The following is a 21,141-nucleotide window of genomic DNA, read 5'->3' as shown; positions in this document are numbered from 1 at the left end:
GAATGTGCCCACAACCCAGGTACATGCCCTTGACCGGAATCAAACCCGGGACCCTTCAGTCCGCAGGCCGACGCTCTATCCACTGAGCCAAACTGGTTCCGGCTATTTTTTTAATGGCTTTAAAAAATCTTTGTAAAAAGTTATTCAGAGAATTCAGAATTTTCAAAACCTATCACTGTGAAAATAACAAAACTGACCTAACATTCAACTATAAGGGATTGTAAAATTCTATAGGACCTGAAATCTATACTAATAAAAGGGTAATATGCTAATTAGACTGGACATCTTCCAAATATCCTTCCAGACAAAGCCACGGTGGCGGGGCTGAAGCAGAGGCTGTAAGGGGCAATCAGGCCGGCAGGGGAGAGCAGTTAGGAGGATCAGGCCGGCAGGGGAGAGCAGTTAGGAGGATCAGGCTGGCAGGGGAGAGCAGTTAGGAGGATCAGGCCGGCAGGGGAGAGCAGTTAGGAGGATCAGGCTGGCAGGGGAGAGCAGTTAGGAGGATCAGGCCGGCAGGGGAGAGCAGTTAGGAGGATCAGGCCGGCAGGGGAGAGCAGTTAGGAGGATCAGGCCGGCAGGGGAGAGCAGTTAGGAGGATCAGGCCGGCAGGGGAGAGCAGTTAGGAGGATCAGGCTGGCAGGGGAGAGCAGTTAGGAGGATCAGGCTGGCAGGGGAGAGCAGTTAGGAGGATCAGGCCGGCAGGGGAGAGCAGTTAGGAGGATCAGGCCATCAGGGGCATCAGGAAGGTGAGTGGTTAGGAGCCAGTGGTCCCGGATAGTGAGAGGGATCCCGGATTGGAAAGGGTGCAAGCCAGGCTGAGGGACCCCCCCCCCCCCCCCGCGCCCCGCCTCCCCCGTGCATCGGGCCTCTAGTACAAATACTAGTATAAAAGTTAACCAGGTATTAGGAAAACTGGTAATTAAATGAAATAAATACTCTTCTGCAGTGTTTTTCCAAGGCATTCATATATATATATATAATCAACTTTATATAGGACTTTCTCAATTTTTAGCTACCTAAAAAACAATGATTCTGCTTTTGCCAGGTAAGGGAAGAATAGGAAGTAAACAACAGTTCTGGCCTTTCTCTGGGAAGTTATATATATATATTACTATGTTCCAGATAAACCACAAGAAAATGATAATTTAAGAACACCTTTCTGTAACTCAAAAATTATAATGATCAAATTATATTTATTACATTATCTGTGCATTAAAAACATCAAATACGACATACTGCACTTGCATAGAACTTTGAAATTTACGAAACACTTTCCCATAAATTAGGTCATCTGACTCAAATAAAACCTGAATGAAAAATGGTAGGGTAGACATCCTTTTAAACATCAGACACGTGCTGAAAGCTGACTACAATAAATTAACACTTAGGTCTTTATCCTGAGATGTTCATAACTCAAGTAAGAAAGAAAAAATTTAACAAATAAACACTGCTGTATGGTAAATGTGTATAAAGATCTATGAAAGTACTAAGGACTGAATTAGTTGGTAAGTTGTAAGAAGGTTCTTATTTTATAGAAGAGAAACTAAGGCTCAGAAAGCTAAATGAGTAGACCAAGATTTATAGCAGGTAAATAGCAAAGTCACATTTGAATCCAAGTTTTTCCTCCTAATCTAGTACTTTTACTACATCACACTCACTGCTCTCTGAAGTGTGACAGCTGCTTTATACTCCACGAGAGATGGCTTCTGTTGGTGAAAATTTTTCCTTTCCCTGTACCCTCTCCAATGTTTCTGGATAATTAATGCTGATTTCTCTTCTATTTCCCGATTATGTTTTTCCACCTGACCTAAAAGGAGGACAGACACTATTACAACCTACTCATTTCTATGCTTTCTCACTCAAATTCTGGAACCAGGACAACGATAATAACAAAAATCCTGCAGTTTTGTTTTTTTAATACTGTTTACTTATTTTCCCAATCCCATTATTTTATATGATTCTAAAATTTAGGAAAGAGCTTCAAAAGGTTTCTCAGATTTCAGATTATACAACTTCTTTAGAGAAAAGACTCATATAATGTTTTGTGTCACAGAAAAAAGGGCTGAAAAATCCAATAGCAAGAACATTTAGAAAAAGAATCACAAGCACATGGTAAGAAAGTCATTTAGTACCATCAGAGGGAAAGGGCAAAACATATGTATGTATTATCCACTCTGTGTGCTTCTAACTTTCTCTCCAGTCACCCACTCAATTCTACTGATTACTTTCTTTTTAATTTATCAGAGTTAGTCAGCATATAGCCCAGGGTTCACAGTAGCTAACTGATAGAACAAGGCAATAGAAGGTAATAATAAAAAGGGATGTATTTGAGAGATAGTTCCAAAAAAAATGTTTGATAGGATTTAATGACCAACCAAATGTGGTGGTAAGAGAGGGACAGAACTTTAGTATGTCTCACAGATCAGAAACTGAGTAGACTGTTGGTGCAATAACCTGAGATTAGGAATACACAGAGAGGAAATTAAGGGGAGAGATAAGGACTAGATTTTGGGATGTTTGTAGATAGCTAAGTAAAGCTATCCCACAGGCAGCTGGCTACATAGCTGTTGTCCAAAATAGTTGATACTAGCCACAATGGCTACTTAAATTTAAATAAAGTAAAATTAATAATTCAGGTCATCAAGTACACTACCCACATTTCAAGTACTCAATAGTCACCTCTAGCCAGTGGCTAAGTATTGAACAGTGCAGATACAGGAAATTTCATTTTGTGGAAAGTTCTGCTGGACCAAAGCTTAGGAGAGTGGGTAAGGATGGAGACAAGATTTCAGAGTACTCAGCACTTAGTAGTTGGAGCTACAGTTATGAATGAGATACCTTAGGAAGAGCAACATGAGAATAATGGGGTGGAGTTGGAATACCAAGAAACATCTATATTTATGGAAAGGAAGAGAAATAAAAAACTAGTGAAGGACACTGGAAATGAGTAGTAGGAAGGGAAGAAGAAGAACAAAAAAAGAATCTTGAAACCAGTCAGATTTCTCAGAATACATTTTAATATTACTTTCAACAAGCAACAAGTGTTGGCGAGGATGTGGAGAAAAGGGAACCCTTGTGCACTGTGGTGGGAATGCAAGTTGGTGCAGCCACTGTGGAAAGCATTATGGAGTTAACTAAAAAAATTAAAAATGGAACTGCCTTATGACCCAGCAATTCCACTTCTAGGAATTTATCCGAAGAAATCTGAAACACTAATTCAAAAGAATATATATATGTTCATTGCAGCATTATTTACAACTAGAGGCCTGGTACATGAATTCGTGCACCAGTGGGGTCCCTTGGCCTGGCCTGTGGGATCAGGCTGAAATCAGCTCTCTGACATCCCCTGAGAGATCCCGGATTGTGAGAGGGTGCAGGCCAGGCCAAGGGGCCCTACTGGTGCACAATCGAGGCTGGGGAGGGTCGCGGTAGGTTCTCCAGCTGGGGAGAGACTGTGGGAGGGCTCCAGAGCATGTCCGGCCCATCTTGCTACGACCCGATCAGCTGGACCCCAGCAGTAAGCTAACCTACCAGTCAGATCGCTTGCCCCATGGTGGTCAGTGCACGTCATAGCAACTGGTCCACAGGTCGACTGTCTGCCCATGTCATAGTGAGTGGTTCAGCAGCCTGAGCATATCATTAGCATGTTTCGCTTTGTTTGGTTGAACGGATGACAGGACAACTGGACACTTAGCATATTAGGCTTTTATTATACAGTATAGTCAAGATTTGGAAGCGGCCCGAGTGTCCATCAGCAGGTAAGGGGATAAAAAAACTGTGGTACGTTTACACAATGGAATACTACTCTGCAGTAAAAAGGAAGAAAATTTTACCCTTTGCAACAGCATGGATGGACCTGGAGAACATTATACTAAGTGAAATAAGCCAGTCAGGAAAAGATAAATACCATATGATTTCACTCAAGTGTAGAATTTAATGAATAAACTGAACTACCAAGCAAAAAAAGAACAGACTCATAGATAGAGAGCAGGCAGATAGCTCTGGTGGAGGAATGTGGTGGTAGTTGGAGGGTGGAAGGATTGACCAAAAAAGAAAAAAAAGAGAGAGAGAACTCATGGACATAAACAACAGTGTGAAGATTTTTGGGGGATAGGAGGGAGGGGAGTGGAAGAGGACATAGAGGGGATAAATGGTGATGGAAAAAATTAAATTAAAAAAATTTCAGGTTAGTGTGTCAAAGGTGGCAAGAAGGTGTTAGAAAATTTGTATTGAGGCATGAGTAAAGTTCTAGTGGTAGAAGGGTCATATTCTAACTCCTTACTTCAATTCACTGACAGCTATCTTTAAGAATATGTTTACCTATTTCTCTAATTTATCTGAACGATAAGAATAAAAAAAATTAGTGGAGAGGTAGCTCGTCATTAACTAAGAGGCCTAAATCAGAAAAATAGTAACTTTTCTTTCAAGTCAAGAGATTTAATAAGATTTATCTGAAAATGGAGAAACAAAGAAAAGGTCCAAATTTTAAAAAAGTAATCATCAGGTAACTAGGAAATCTGGTTTATTAAATGATATCCTAAACATTCTTACATTTATAAAATTGATACTGCCACCCACCTGGATGAACAATTTCAAGCATATTCAGCCGTACTTCTCGGGAAAGTCTCATGGCTCTCTGCTTTTCAAGTTGCAGTTGTAATCTGTTGTCCTCTTCTTCCTTCTGTCTTTTTAGTTTTAATAATATCTTTGCTCGTTTAGATCTGTGATGGAAACATTAAATACCATATGTACAATTTTCATAAATCATATGTCCACTCAGAAGTATATGAAAAATGCTTAAACTCATTAGTATACATATAAATATTGTTAAAAAATTTTTTAAACGTAATTCCTAGTGTTAGAGAATGATGAAATAAATTTTCATGTGCTGCTGCTATACAACCTTTCAGAGAAATGCTTAAAATACATGTCGCCCTGGCTGGGTAGCTCAGGGCTTGGAGCATCATCCCAATGTGCCAAGGTCTCTGGTTAGCACACATACAAGAAACAACCAATGAATGAATAAATAAGTGTAACAACAGTCAATGTGCCCCCCCCTTCTTTTCTCTAAAATCAATAAAAAGAATATATCAAAAGCCTTAAAAATATTAACCAATTAATTACATTTCTAATAATTTTCTTAAGGAAAAACGTGTTATATATTATTCTCCATAGCATTACAACAGTAACAAGTTGAAAACAAAAATACGCCCACAATAGCGAGTTGGATAAATAAATACTGGTTCATTCAATGGATGGGTACTATAAAAAATGAAAATTTCAAAGAATATTCAGTAACATGGGAAGATACCAACAATCTAAGTCAAGTGAAAATAAAATCAGGATAGAGAAGAGATCCAAATTGTTTAATATATATAAATATATGTGTGTGTGTGTGTGTGTGTGTGTATTTACTTATATAGAAAAACAAGTGATTAAAAACAAAACTTTCAACACATGCATGGTGTGATTATGGATGACTTTAATTTTCTTTAGATGTTTACATATTTCTCAATTATTAATATTATTTTTATAATATGTGGCCACAAAATTTTATTTAATTAGGATTTTTGTATTATCTGCTTTTACTCAACAAAATTTCTCCTTAGCCATTTCTAGCCAGTTTTGAATGCTTCCTAAATTACTATGTAAGGAGATCACATGTGTCAGTCTCTAGTAAACATACTATACTCAAAATTCCTTCAGATAACCATACAGAAAGAAACCAAAGAGGACAAAAGAGAAGCAGAATGCATTATTTATTTTATCTATATAGATTTAATTTGCATGTATCTTACTAAGAGAATTTGCTTTCTTATAATTAAATTGCCAACAAATGTAGTCAATTTGGCCATAGCTCGGTAGTATTAAAAGGCAGACTTCATAATGGTGTAGACAGTTATAATGATTTTTAACTCAATTTCTTGTGAAAAAGCAAAAACAAATAAGACAACTTTAAAAGAAAGTATTTTAAAGTAGAGAAAACTCAGAAAATAATTTTGATAACATTTCATGCGTGTTGTTTTGTTTTCTTTCCATTTATTTCTTTTTTAATATATATTTTTATTGATTTCAGAGAAGGAGAGGGACAGAGATAGAAACATCAATGATGAGAATCATTGATCAGTTGCTTCTTAACCAGTTAACTGCCACGAGTCCAAAATGGAAACCATCCCCACTGCGTCTATAGATGCTTATGGCGTACAAAGGGTTAACTGCTACTTAGTACAATTTGTTCTTTGGTTTTACACTTAGGCCAAAGTAGAGACTTTATTTGTTTCAAAATATCTTTCTTATAATTCCAAGATTGCTGCAGAGAAATTGGAAGCTACACTCACCTCCTCCCTACACCAAACCAGATTTACTGCTAAATTATAGAGCAATCTGAATATCCAACTGAAGACTAGCTGAACATAAGTATTATAACCAAGGATTTACAGAAGCCATGTAGAAACCAGTAAGATGAGCAGAGACATGGAAAAGGTCTGGCCCCCATGCCCATGTGCAGTGGTTCACAATATCTTAGTTGCAAAAGTCCCCACTGAAGAGTATGGTATCTCAAACTCACCGACTGAAAGTAAAAAGATGGAAATAGATATTTCATGCAAATGGAAACAAAAGAAAAGCTGGGGTAGCAATACTTATATCAGACAAAACAGACTTCAAAACAAAGGTTATAAGAAGAGACAAACAGGATATTAAATAATACTAAAGGGATCCATTCAATAAGAGAATGTAACACTTGTAAACATATATGCACCCAATATAGAAGCGCCTAAATATATAAAGCAAATCTTGATGGACATAAAGGGAGAGACTGACAAAAACATAGTCATAGTAGGGGATTTTAACACCCCACAGACATCAATGGATAGATATTCCAGAAAAAAAAACACACAAGAACTGTACACTTGAGACCTATACAGTAGCTTAAATGACACACTAGACCAGATAGATTCAATTGTTGGTGGGAATGCAGATTGGAGCAGCCACTGTGGAATACACTATGGCAGGGGTCCTCAAACTATGGCCCGCGGGCCACATGCAAATACAAATATTGTATTTGTTCCCGTTTTGTTTTTTTACTTCAAAATAAGATATGTGCAGTGTGCATAGGAATTTGTTCATAGTTTTTTTTTTAAACTATAGTCCGGCCCTCCAACGGTCTGAGGGACAGTGAACTGGCCCCCTGTTTAAAAAGTTTGAGGACCCCTGCACTATGGCATTAGCTCAAAAAATTAAAAATAGAACTGCTTAATGACTCAGCAATTCCACTTCTGGGAATATATCCAAAGAAACACAAAACACTAATTTGAAAGAATACATACACTCCTATGTTCATTTACAATAGCCAAGATTTGGAAGCAGCCGAAGTCCCCATTAAGAGATGAGTGAATAAAAAAACTGTGGTACTAATCATCCGAGAGATGCAAATCAAAACAGCAATGAGGTACCATCTCACACCTGTCAGACTGGCTATCATCAACAAATCAACAAACGACAAGTGCTGGAGAGGATGTGGAGAAAAAGGAACACTTGTGCACTGCTGGTGGGAATGCAGACTGGTGCAGCCACTATGGAAGACAGTATGGAGTTTCCTTAAAAAACTGAAAATGGAACTCCCATTTGACCCTGTGATCCCACTTCTAGGAATATATCCCAAGAAACCAGAAACACCAATCAGAAAGGATATATGCACCCCTATGTTCATAGCAGCACAATTCACCATAGCTAAGATCTGGAAACAGCCTAAGTGCCCATCAGTAGATGAATGGATTAGAAAACTGTGGTACATCTACACGATGGAATACTATGCTGCTGTAAAAAGGAAGGAACTCTTACCATTTGCAACGTCATGGATGGAACTGGAGAGCATTATGCTAAGTGAAATAAGCCAGTCAATAAAGGAAAAATACCACATGATCTCACTCATTCGTGGACAATAGAGACCATTATAAACTTTTGAACAATAATAGATACAGAGGCAGAGCTGCCTCAAACAGATTGTCGAGCTGCAGCGGGAAGGCCGGGGAGGGTTGGGGGGCAGAAGGTAGGGGGGTAAGAGATCAACTAAAGGACTTGTATGCATGCATATAAGCATAACCAATGGACATAAGACACTGGGGGATAGGGGAGGCTAGGGGACTGTCTAGGGCGGGGGGATAAAATGGATACATATGTAATACCCTTTGTAATACTTTAAGCAATAAAAAAAAAAAAAAAAACTGTGGTACACTTACACAGTGGACTACTACTAGGCTATAAAAAAGAATAAAATCTTACCTTTTGCTACAGCATGGATGGACCTGGAGAGTATATGCTTGGTGAAATAAACCAGTCAGAGAAAGACAAGTACCATATGATTTCACTCATATGTGGAATCTAATGAGCAAAATAAACTAACAAAATAGAAAGAGACTCATAGATACAGAGAACAAACAGCTGTCAGAGGGGAGCTGGTTGGGGGGCTGGGTGGAAAAGGTGAAAGGATTAAGAAAAATAAACAAAATAAAAGCAAACAAAAACTCATAGACACAGACAACAGTATTGTGTAACCAGAGGGAAAAGGGGGTGAAGGGAGATAGAAGAGAGTAAAGAGGGGATAAATGGTGATAAAAGAAGACTTGAGTTTGGGTGAACACACAATACAATACACAGATGATGTATTATAGAACTGTACACTTGAGACCTATACAATTTAATAACTAATATCACCTCAATAAATTCATGAGGGAAGGTAAGAAAGGGTGGGAGGGGGTTAAGAGATCAACCAAAAGACTTGTATGCATGCATATAAGCATAACCAATGGATGCAGACAGTAGAGGGGTGAGGACCTGTGCTGGGAGGAGGGAGAGGGCTGGGAGAGGTAAATGGGGGGAAAAGGAGACATATGTAATACTTTCAACAATAAAGAATTTAAAAAAAATTAAAAAGCAAAACATAGTCTTTCTTATCCTTATCATCAAAGGTAGAAAAGACCTCAAGTACATGTGTGCCAAAAGAGAAGATGTTTCAGAGAGGTTGTAGGGTGAGTTGAATAGTTCTAAGTACATATCTTTTGCTCCTCCTGATAGTTAGATTAAGTAAAAACCTTTCCCTTTCCTTCCCACTAGCTGATGGAAGCAAGCCTCTCCTATGGACCTTCCCTCCAAAAGGTGTGTCTGTACAACATGCAGATAAGGGCGTTTCCCCCTTACCTGCTTATAGAGGGTAAAAGAGAACAGGCTCTAAACAGCATCGCCTTTCAAATTGATGAACAAAACAAAAAAACAAAAAACCACTTGTTTCTAACTGAACTGATTATAAACACCTAGTATGCATTATTAACTTTAATATACTAAACATAGTAATCATTAAAACTACATCACTAGGACATTTGATATGTCAAAAAACCTGAGTTCAATAAACAGTTTAGGCATACAGGCTATGAAATATGGCAAACCTGGAAGACTATGAAGCATGCAGATGAAAGTAAAATATAAACCAGAAAGATAGTAGAAAAGTGAGGTTTGGTGATTGAAATTATGAGTAAAGATGGTAAATATGTGTTTCTGGATTCATATACTGTAATTTCACATTTAAAAATATTTATTAGGATTTTTAATGTTTCCCCCCTTAGTAACATTTTAGTGAGTAAGAGTGTCTATAATCACTTATCACTCAAATATTAAAACATTATTAACTGGTTTAGTAGGCATATGACCATCTGGCATTTGTATAGCACTTCTGAAAATGAAATGACTGATTAGACATCATATTCTCTAATTAATTTATGTAACTGCATTCCATGATGTATATTTAACAAACATGAATCTTTGCCATAGAAGAGGGAATTGACCAAACTACCTGCTGACAAGACATCAGAAATTCTCTAAGAATTCCTTTGTTGTGAAATAGTATGAACCTGTGGAGTACCATATGAATTAATGGGCAAAGCAGTTGATGGGCCCTGTTCCTTTACTCAACAAACATTTTTTTCTGAGTAATTGCTACCTGCTTGGTACTACTGTCCTAAAGGAGAAGAGAAACAATTATTCCCTTAAGGAGCTCAGTTTCAAGGGTTAGTTAAAAGTTAGCAGAATATGTTAGCAAGCAGTGGAGTGGGAGATGCTGGATAAAAGAAGGTGAAGAGATTAGCCAAAGAACATATACGCATAGCCCATGGACACAGACACGAGTATAATGGGGGACATTTGTAATAGTGTCAACAATTTTTTTTAAAAAGGTAGCAGAATATGCCACTTTGGTGTGAAGATTGAGTTGGAAGCAAATGAGAATCGACATATGCAAAAAAAGACTTTCCAGAGCTTTCCTTATCCAATTAAAAGCAAAAAGGTCTGAGAAATGAGGAGTGCCACAAATCCCTCTATCCCAAAGAAGTTTTATGGCCATGAATAAGATAAACCTGCACAAATAACCCCTATCTTCTATTCATTTCCCCAATATATTTACCTTTTGACAGTATGCTGCCCTTGGAAGCCTAAATCTCCTTTCTTTGTACCCACCATTTCCTTCAAAATTTACTAATTTTTGTTAGAATGTTTATTAGCCCAAATTCTAGCCAACCCTTTGAGTTATTTATCATGTGAGGTTTCTTCTGCATGATATGCACTGCACAAGTAAATAAACTCTTTTCTCCTGTTAATGTGTTGTTGTTTTTTCTGTTAGTCTAATTTTCAGGGCTCCAGCCAATGAACCTAAGATGGGTAGAAGAAAAATTTGTTTTATTTTCCTACAAGGTCAAAGATATATAATTAAAATACATAAATATCAGCAACTCCATAATAGAAGTAGGAAAATTGTGAAGTTTCATAAAGTTAACTGGAGCAGCTGTAAGTTGCTACAGAAAACAATGCTGAGGAAAAGAGTACGTAACAGAAAATAAAGTTTCTGACCATGAAAAATGATTAAATTAAACAAAAAGCCCTGGCTGGGTAGTTCAATTGGTTGAAGCATCTGCCTGATACGCCAAGGTTGTGGATTTGACCCCCAGTTAGAGCACATAAAGAATCAACCAATGAATGCATAAATAAATGGAACAACAAATCAATGTTTCTCTCTCTCTTTCAAAAAACCATTAAGTAAAAACAACAAGAAAAAATCCTCCAAGAAAGTGCTTTAGCAAAGGTGACTAAGAAAAAGTGCCTCTTGCTGAATCTAGAGAGCTCTGATGCATCAGGGCCCATAATTCCATAACTGTGAGTGATGGGCAGTCTCTCCATCCAAAAAAACACGAAAGGGGGAAATGAATATGAGATAATGACCTAACCACAAAGGGACAGAAATAACCTTTGCAGAAAGCCCAGCTATAAAGGAAGCAAGAGAAATTTGCATAAACTGTTACAACTAAAAGAGGAAAGCTGCTGAAGCTTGAAGCAAACTTGAAATTAAAAAACTAAATAGATTAAGCAATAAAACAAAATTAAAAAAAGAAAATTAAATAGAACCTAAAGGCTAAAACTATACCACACTCCATCCTAAAACTTCAAATCCAAAATACTGGAAACAAATTCATTATAATGTGAGATTTAAATAACTTTGGCTTAAAAGCTAAATTCTTTTAATGGAAATATTTATAACCAATCTGGTTTGGTTACATAAAGCAATGGAATTTCTATTTTAAAACAATTTATTATGAATTAGATTCCATAGACATACTTCTGTTCTTTAATAATGCAAGAGAAAGTAATCTGGCATATTTGGCAATTACTGTGAGAGTAAACATTAAATATCTGAATCCATGTAAAGAGTACCTTTAAATGTAAGAGGATAATAGCTGAGGTTAACAGCAGGTAGAATCCATAAATAATGAATATACTACAGGAGGAAGACTATACTAAGAAATCTCAGCTCCTGAACAGAAGAATATATACACAGTGTCTCTCAAAGCATTCATCATTTCCCTAATTTACATCACCAAAGAAATCCTTTTTAAAAATTCAAAAGGAGCTTTTAGGTAAGACAATAAACTCTGAGCAATGCTGGAATGGATTATACTTGCCTCTCATGAGGACTATTTAATTAACTGGATTTGCAAATCTTCAAGGGCAAAAAATGTGCCATATGTATTATCCCTACCATTTTCTAAATGTCAGGTACTATACCAAAAAAAAAATTTATATTAATCATGTGACGTACACAGGCAATTATCCCCATTTTATAGATGGAAAATTTCAGGCTGAGAGAAGTGGGGCAATTTGTCTAAGGTCTTCAGCCCATAAGTTGCTGAGGTGAGATTCAAACTCAACTCTATTTAGCTCTCCAATATCTAGTAAAGCCTCTGGCTTATATTTAGCAATTTAAATATGTTTAAAGAATTAATGCCTTTTTTGCTACCAACAAAGCTCATGCCCAATATTAATATCCTATCTTTAACTCTTCTTTGAAGGAAACCTTCATCAATAAAAAGAATGTCTACTAAGGGATACAGTTAGCCACAATAGCTTCAATACTTGCCACTAACCCATCCAGACTGTTACAGGCAATGAAAAGTGTGCTCACTCACACACACATGAGCCGTAGATGATCTTATGAAAAAGTTATTTATGATAAAGAATGCGTTTGTCATGCAGTCTAACTTAAAGCTGAATTTTAGTTCACTATTTTAAAATATTTTTAAAACTGAGAAATGCAGCTGCAGTTATTCAAAGAATAGTTTCAGTTTTTTTTTTAAAAAAAGACACACTGACTTCTGGAACATGCAAGTTTCACTTTAGTAAACTAAAATTTAAGTTAGGCTGCCTGAGAAATCACTCTGAGAAGGCTCAACTGTATCATAAATGACCTGGGAGCTAAGTAATTTGCGTGTTTGTGCTCTTTTTATTGCCTCTAAGAATCTGGATGGGTTAGTCACATCAAAAACTGGGCTATGTCTTCAGTATTTCATTTTTAGTCCACCTGAAATAGAGATGACAGATTATGTCATATCACAATAACCATATCTATTCATGCCCTCTTTACTTAAGAAGATCAGGTTAACATACTTAAATACACACACATGTTCTAATCATAATTACATATAAACAATTATGGGAATTTTTGGTTTTAAGGGTTCGAAAAGGTAATTGACTATCACTGGCTCCCTCTGTAGACTTGGCCCACAAACACTTCTTAAGTGAGTAAGACTGTATCCGTTACATTATATTCTTGTTTTACTTTATGTCCTTTGCTTGAACGCACATCTGGTTACTACAGTGCTGTAACTCAGAAATTTACAGAACAATGAAAAGTAAGAATAAAAGAAACAGATTAGAAAATTGAAGAAAATCCCAAAACCCAAAAATCCTGTTTTCACTCAGCTGTACTCTAATAAGATATATGTAGCCTTCTCAGGTCAACATTCCTCTCACCAAAATTTTTTACCTGAAATTCCTCTGCAAAGTAATCACAGCAGACGGAAGCTTCTTTAATCTCTTCCTAGTTTGGAAACCCTTCCAATAAGCTTGAATCAAGCATGCTGCTTGATGTAGTTTCTGAAATTAAATGCCAGAATTTAGAGACATCTCTAAAAAAGCTTTTTTTTTTAGAAGTTTACCTCTTAAATTATCAGCCCTGGGGAAGCATTAATAAGTTGGGCAGGAGGCAACATTTTCATAGGCCCATGACAGGGAAGACCTAAGAATATTAAACCTGACCTCCCAAAGGAGGTATGTTAGGCTCACTTAGGCAATATATAGAAAGTATTCAAGATATAGTCTGATGAGCTTCAAGTATTTCATAGTTCTGCTTATTTAACCGTTTTAACTTCTTTGTTTGACAGCTTAGTCAAAGATTCAAGGTACTAAAATCAATCCATAAGTAACCCTTTTTCCCATCAAACTATGGCTACTCTGGATCTTAGAAATAACTTATAAAAGGGGGAGAGAGAGCAAAAAAAAAAAAAGATTTAAGAGGCTATCATTCCAATATTTTGAAACTAAAGTTTATTGACATGTTAGCAAATAATTTTTATAATTTCACATTATTTTTATAATTTAGTACCTGCTCTTCTACTTCCTGATAGACCTTCGGGCTTAAAAGGCTAATGAGCTGTCTAAATTCATGACGAAACTCTGTCCCCGGCTTTTGTTTATTTAGTAGACTTCTGAGTCCTGAAATGGAATAACAAAGATACAACTATTAATAATAAGATATGATTTTGTTATCTAATCAGTATTAAGGTTAAAAAGGCTAATCTAGAAACAAATGAACACAAGATTATTCACATGATTTTTCTTTTTCCTTCTCTCAAAGACTTCTAGATTGAGATATTTAGGATATGCCTCTGTCCTAAGAATTATGTGCTCTGTGTCCTAACAGTTCTTGTACGATCTGATGCAAAATATGTCTAGTCAATCTCTTTAATCAAAAAGGGGGATTGGAATCATTGTGGTAAGTCAAAGAGTAGAGATAGACAATTTATTTTCTGTTTTAACATAAATACCTTAGACTAAAACAGTTTTAAAAAGATAATGAATACATATTTTGTAATACCTACCCAGTGGAAACACTTAAGCAGGCTATTTGTCATTATTATTTTTTACCTATTTAAAAATATTAATCTGTATATATATTTTTGTTGATTTCAGAGAGGAGAGGGACAAATAGAAACATCAATGATGGGAGAGAATCATTGACTGGCTGCCTCCTGCACGCCCCCACCCCCACTGGGGATTGAGCCTGCAACCGGGCACGTGCCCTGACCAGGAATCGAACCGTGGCCTCCTGGTTCATGGGTCGACACTCAATCACTGAGCCATGCTGGCTGACCTATTTATCATGATTAAAGTTATTATTAAGTAATACAGTATACAGTAATACAAATAACTTGGGGCAAATCAATAGCTTCCTGAGCAAATATTACAGAAGTGCTGTAACAGTATAATACTGCATTTTCATCCAAAATAAAACATAGTAGTAGTATGAGGTACAAAGTAAGTATAATTTCCAAGGCATGTTGAAATGATGTATTATAACATATGTATTCAAAATAAATAAGTAAGCTACAATGGCTTTGGAGTGCACAATTGGGGAAGCCACTATATGGATCTTTTCATGATTTATATTCTCTTTAAGAATGATGTTCTCAGCAATATTAATAATTGTAAAATATTTTGAAGAAACTGGGTAAGTTCTACTATTGAGAAAAGAAAGGAAGGTGAAATTCCTTTATAATGAACTGTTGTAACAGTCGCATTTCTATAGAAGAAATCTATATAAATTACAGATTTTAAAAATGTACATACACCTGGCACAAAATCAACTAGAGGGTTTTATTACTGGCAATTTCTCTACCTCTCTGTCCCTTTAACACAAGATAATTACAATGTTCACAGTAATGTCTGGTGCAAGACAAGTTACTAAAGTGCCATCAAGAATTATAAAAGGCCATTGTAATAGTTTTGGTATTAAATCCATCACATTGTATTCTAAAATTTTAAAATTTACATATAATATAACCCTGTATAAACAGGTATATTTAATAAACTAGAACCCATTTCCGCACCATGTTGAATAAGAATAATAAATTAATGGCTCTGGCTAGCAAAGAAATAAAACAAAACTAACATATAACTTCATTTGGCAATTGAAAAAACAACACTGTGTGATCCTGAATAAATTTTCCATGTCTCTGTTCCCATTGCTATCAAATAAGGATAAGAGTAAATATCTCATAAGGTTATGAGGATTAAATATTTTAAAGCATATAATGTAGAGTAGTATTTGACACATAGTAAATGTTCAATTAAATGAAAGCTACTATCTGGGAAGGGTAATATAATGAGCCCTTTCCGTCTTAAATTTTCTGACTTTTTATTCACATACACATTTGATTAAAAGGGAGGGAGATGTTTTGTTTTTGAGGAAAGACAGTGAGGGAGTTGAAGTGTAATTGTTAATTGATATAAATATCTAAAGGGCTGTCAATCTCTCAGGCACAGATTTACTTTCTCCAGTAAAGTTGGTAAAAGGTCACCAATCTTTTTGGTCATAATTTTATATCACTATATGGTATATTCTATACACAACCTTTTTGTCAGAAGGAAGTAAATATTCATTGTAAATGATGATGAAATATTCATTCATCAACAATGTACCATATGCTATCTGTTAAGACATGAAGATAGCTTGATTATATAAAGACTTTTTCCTGAATTGGTTACCTGTTGTGATAGGGTTTTATCTGCACATTTCAGTTAGAGACTTTTTCAAAACACAGGAATTGTTTTCCATAAACCATCAATGTTATTTTTTCAAAACTCAAGAAAAGAAAGAACATATGTACTACCTTTGTAGCAGGCACTTAGTCTTAGTAAAATCAAAATTTCCTGATGGGATTCTGCCATCAACAGTAGGAGCTTTGTAGCAGTACTTCTTAGGACTGGACTAGGAGTTGATAAAAGCTTGAAAATAACTTCATCTAAAATTGAATGCAGGGTTTTTGCTTCTATTCTGAGTAAATCACCACTAATAGAATAAATAAAAAATAAAAATGTACAATTACTAATTGATACATAGATATCACAACAAATTAAATATAAAATGTTCAGCAACTTGATGCCTGGCTGTGGCCTGATCCAAGAAAGTAACCATTAAAAAATATATATATCAGAGAAAAAGAGAGAGGGAGAGACAGAAACATCAATGATGAGAGAGAATCACTGATCTGCTGACTCCTGCATGCCCCCACTGGGGACCCAGCCCACAACCCAGACATGTGCCCTAACCGTGAAACGAACCGTGACTTCTTGGTTCATAGGTCGACACTCAACCACTGAGCCACGCCGGCCGAGCAGAGGGTAACTATTTTTTAAAAATGTATATATATAAAAAAATGTATACCTTAGTCCCAAGAATGCAGCACAATAAATCAATTAATATTTACTGAATTCATACTGTATATATAAGGCACCATGCTAGGTAAAAATAGGTAATACAAAGTGGCCAAAGGCCCCTCCTCAGAAAAACTTAAAATCAACTTGTGGAGTTAAGATAACTGTGCAATATATTAAACAGATGATTCAAAAGCTTCAAGGCTACAAAAGCAGCTTAGTGATGCATGAAAACAAAAATGCTATAGGAATTCAATTATCACTTTCTATAGAAAGAACTTTATTGTTCTTTAGGTATTTCATTTCACTAAAAACCTAATCTTGCAGAACTGATGTCTTGAAAAATTATCTGACACTTAGAAATAGTCAAAAGGCAAAAGGGATTACTGGGGATCCTTTTACTCACCTCTCTAAGGAGTATATGATTTTCTAGGGATGTGCACCTTTGGCTATCTACGCACTATTAATTAGGATATTTTGTAATTCTTAAAAGGAGAAATTGCTTTGTAGAAGATAATGGCAATGACGCTTACCTGAGAGCAAAAGATTCATATTCAATAACACCATAAATGACTTCTGTGCAGTAGAAAAAGTGAGAGTTGTACCTGGTACTCTCTACCAGTTCAACTTCTGTGATACAATTTTCTTCTGGTTCCTCCTCCATGCTCCACCCAGAGATTTCTGACCATTCTTTCTCAGTCTTCTTTACTGGATCTCCTTCCCCAGTATAAAGGTTATTCCCCAGGATTTTATTTTCAACCCATTTCCTTTCTCACTCTATTCATATTTCCCACTGAGCTTATTTATCTTCTCTCGTGCTTTTAATATCATTTGTAGGCTGATTATTCATAAATGTACCAGATTTCTTCCAGAGGTCACAGTTTATCTATTTACCTGTCAACGGACATTTGAGTCGTCTTGTTTTTGGCCATTACAAATAAAGCTGCTACAAACATTTGGGTACACAATGGAATACTACTCGGCCATAAAAAAGAATGAAATACTACCTTTTACAAGAGCATGGATGAAACTCGAAGGTATTATGCTAAGTGAAACAAGCCAGAGAAAGACAAATATCATATGATTTTGCTTATATGTGGACTCTAAAGAACAAAATAATAAACAAAATTGAACGAGACTCACAGATACAGACTGATGGTTGATAAAGGGAAGGAGGTCTGGGGGACTGGGAGAAAAGGTGAAGGGATTAAGAAGTACAAATTGGCAGCTACAAAACAGTCACAGAGATCTAAAGTACAACATAGGAAATATAGTCAATAATATCATAATAACTATGGGGCCAGATAGGTATTTGAAATATTGGGCGGACCACTCTGTAAAGTACATTATTATCTAACCGCTATGCTATACATCTGAAACTAATACAGAATATTGAATGTAAACTGTAATTGAAAAAACAACCCTGAAAAACAAGTTTGCCACCCTGACTACATGAAATGCCACTAAATGGAAAAGAAATCTGAATGAGTTAAAAATAATTGAATCTATGCTAGTTATTATAACATGATATTGAAATCTTGTACTTAGAATACAATATTTAAATACAATGATAGCTAAAAGAAAGACATGGTTTTATTAGTATGTAGTATTTTTCTCTGACTTTTATAAACTTGAGGAATAAATGGCAATTCTTTATTCAAATAAGAAATTAACAGAAAATAAACATCTTGAAAATAAAAAACACACTTGTGTCCAAGTCTTTACATGGACACTAATTTCACTGCCTGATGAGTATATCTATCTTGTGTTTAACATAATTCATACTGAATCTGTCATCAGTCTCCCCACACCAACTCCTTATATTCTTTGTTTAGATTATAGCACTGTTTAATTACCCAATATGACACCAAAACTTTGTCATATTGGTGTCATACCTGAATGCATCTTTTATTGTGTCCCATATCAAAACGTCACCAAATCCTGATTTAACAGCTTCATTAATGTTTAATTGATATACAACTGCAAATATTTAAAGTGTATAATTTGATAAATTTTGACTTGTTTCACCACCATAATAATCAAGATAATTAACATGACCGTGGCTGGCATGGCTCAGTGGTTAAAGCATCTGCCTGCAAATCGAAAGGTCCTGGGTCCGATTTTGGTCAAGGGCACATACCTGGGTAGCAGGTTCCCCACCCCGGTAGAAGCATATGCCAAAGGCAACCAATCAATGTGGCTCGCTCTCTCTCCTCTCTCACCCTCCCCTTTCTAAAATCAATGGAAAAAAACAAAAATCAATCTATCAATCTACCTAATGAACATATCAACTCCCCCCCACCAAAGTTTCCCTATGTTCCACTGTGGTCCTTTTCTCTTTGCCCTCCCTGGCACCTATCTCCAAACATAAAGACAAAAATGCTATAGGAATTCAATTATCATATACTTAATACAAAAGGAATTTTATCCTTTGGTATTTCCTTCATTACACTAACAACCTTATCTTGCAGATGTCATGAAAATGATCTGAAACTTAGAAATACTCTAAAGGGGATTACTGGGTGTCTTTATACTCACCTCATTCAGGAGTATGTGATTTTCTAGGGGTGTGCAATCACTGATGTATTTTGTCACTAAAAACTAGTTTACATTTTCTAGAATTTTATACAAATGAAAACATACAGAATGTATTTTGGTCTGTTTTTTTTTCACTGAGCACAATTACTTTGATATTCATCTGTGTTAGCACATGCATAAAAAGTTCATTTGTTTATTGCTGAATAGTAATCAATTGTATGGATACATGTTTATTCACCTATAGTAGACATTTGGGTTGTTTCTAGTCTTTGGCTATTACAGATAAAGCTGCTATGAACATTTGTGTACAAGTCTTTGTATGAACATATGCTTCATTTTTCTTAGGCAGTGGATTGATAGATCATATAGATGCATGTTTGTTAAAAAAATTGCCATACCTTTTCCAAAGTGAATGCATATTTTACCACTCCAATCAACAGTGAATGAGTTCTTCCATATCTCTAACACTTAGGTAAGTCAATGTTTTAAATTTTAGTCACTTAACAAGAGTGTAGTGACATCTTCCTAATTAATAATGTTGCTAACCATCTTTTCACATGCTCATTTGCCATATACATACATATATACATATACTAGGTGTAATGGTTATTATGATTCCAAAACTTTTCTTCAGAAATGACAGTAATTTTTCTTCACTAAGTGTGAGATTTGGTATAAAATCTTAAGCTCTCAGATAAGATATCAATTCAATAATAAATTTCCAATATCTTATTTTATATTCTTTTCTTTCTGATAGACAATGGTAATAAGTGACATGTACACTCCATTTGCAATTGATTTCAGTAAAATTGGAATAAAATTGGTTATGCTGCTAATCAAAAATAAAAAATTATAAGTATTTTGTAAAACCAAGTCACCTGTTGATCTGTAGTATGTTCTGTACCATATTCATGACTGTAGATCCTATTTGAACATTATCAGTTTGCAGTAAGTGCAAGAAATGTTCACTTTGTAGTACTAAAGTAAGAGGGAAAAAAGAAAAATTAAAACAAAGATTCTATGTTGATACAATTTGGTCCTTTCAAAACCAAATCAAAGCATGACTATTTCTGCTAAACTTCCTGTCTATGTATACCTAAAAATAAAGATTTTAACATACGCAGCTTAAAAACTATAAGTAAGTCATTCCATTTTTATGGACAGTTTTTATAAACTAGAGGCCCGGTGCACAAAAATTTATGCACTCGGGGGGAAGGGGGGGTCCCTCAGCCCAGCCTGTGCCCTCTAGCAGTCTGGGACCCCTCGGGAGATAACGACCTGCTGGCTTAGGCCTGCTCCTGGGTGGCAGAGGGCAGGCCCAATCCCTAGGTGCAGCCCCTGGTCGGGCTCAGAGCAGGGCCGATTGGGGGGTTGGGGCACCACCCCCGTCACACTCAAGGCAGGGTCGATGGGGAGGTTGCGGCGCGACCCCCTGTCACGCACAGAGCCGGGCCAATCTGGGGGTTGGGGCGCTGCCACTGTCACACTCAGGGCAGGGCTGATGGGGAGGTTATGGCTCTACCCCATCACACACAGAGCAGGGCCCGTGGGGGGGGGGGCGGGGGGGGGTTGGGGCGCCACCCTCTATCACCCACAGAGCAGGGCCGATCAGGGGGTTGGGGCGCCGCCACTCTCACACTCAGGGCAGGGCCGATGGGGAGGTTATGGCTCAACCCCGTCACACACAGAGCAGGGCCGATCAGGGTGTTTGGGCGCTGCCCCCTGTCATGCTGATCCCGGTGCCCGGAGGCCTCTCGGTTCCGCTGATCCCGGTGCTGGGAGGCATATTAC

At 36.5% G+C, this 21,141-nt stretch overlaps 1 protein-coding gene across 3 annotated transcripts in view; it reads right to left on the bottom strand.

The window, feature by feature from the left end:
* Nucleotides 1–21,141, bottom strand: part of IQCB1 (IQ motif containing B1) — a 53,370-nt gene that overhangs the window by 12,055 nt on the left and 20,174 nt on the right. For 2 of the 3 annotated variants that reach the window (XM_059687703.1, XM_059687704.1), the window contains exons 7-12: nucleotides 20,229–20,328; nucleotides 16,269–16,447; nucleotides 13,982–14,091; nucleotides 13,364–13,473; nucleotides 4,579–4,721; nucleotides 1,659–1,807 (exon numbers count right to left, since the gene is read on the bottom strand). In XM_059687703.1, coding sequence (XP_059543686.1) covers nucleotides 1,659–1,807; nucleotides 4,579–4,721; nucleotides 13,364–13,473; nucleotides 13,982–14,091; nucleotides 16,269–16,447; nucleotides 20,229–20,328 — 791 coding nt within the window. The remainder of the gene's footprint in view (nucleotides 1–1,658; nucleotides 1,808–4,578; nucleotides 4,722–13,363; nucleotides 13,474–13,981; nucleotides 14,092–16,268; nucleotides 16,448–20,228; nucleotides 20,329–21,141) is intronic. The other variant, XM_059687705.1, reaches the window with a different exon arrangement.

The sequence above is a fragment of the Myotis daubentonii genome, chromosome 3, assembly GCF_963259705.1.
Source record: "Myotis daubentonii chromosome 3, mMyoDau2.1, whole genome shotgun sequence".
NCBI lineage: Eukaryota > Metazoa > Chordata > Mammalia > Chiroptera > Vespertilionidae > Myotis > Myotis daubentonii.
This window is presented reverse-complemented; position numbering and strand designations above follow the sequence as displayed.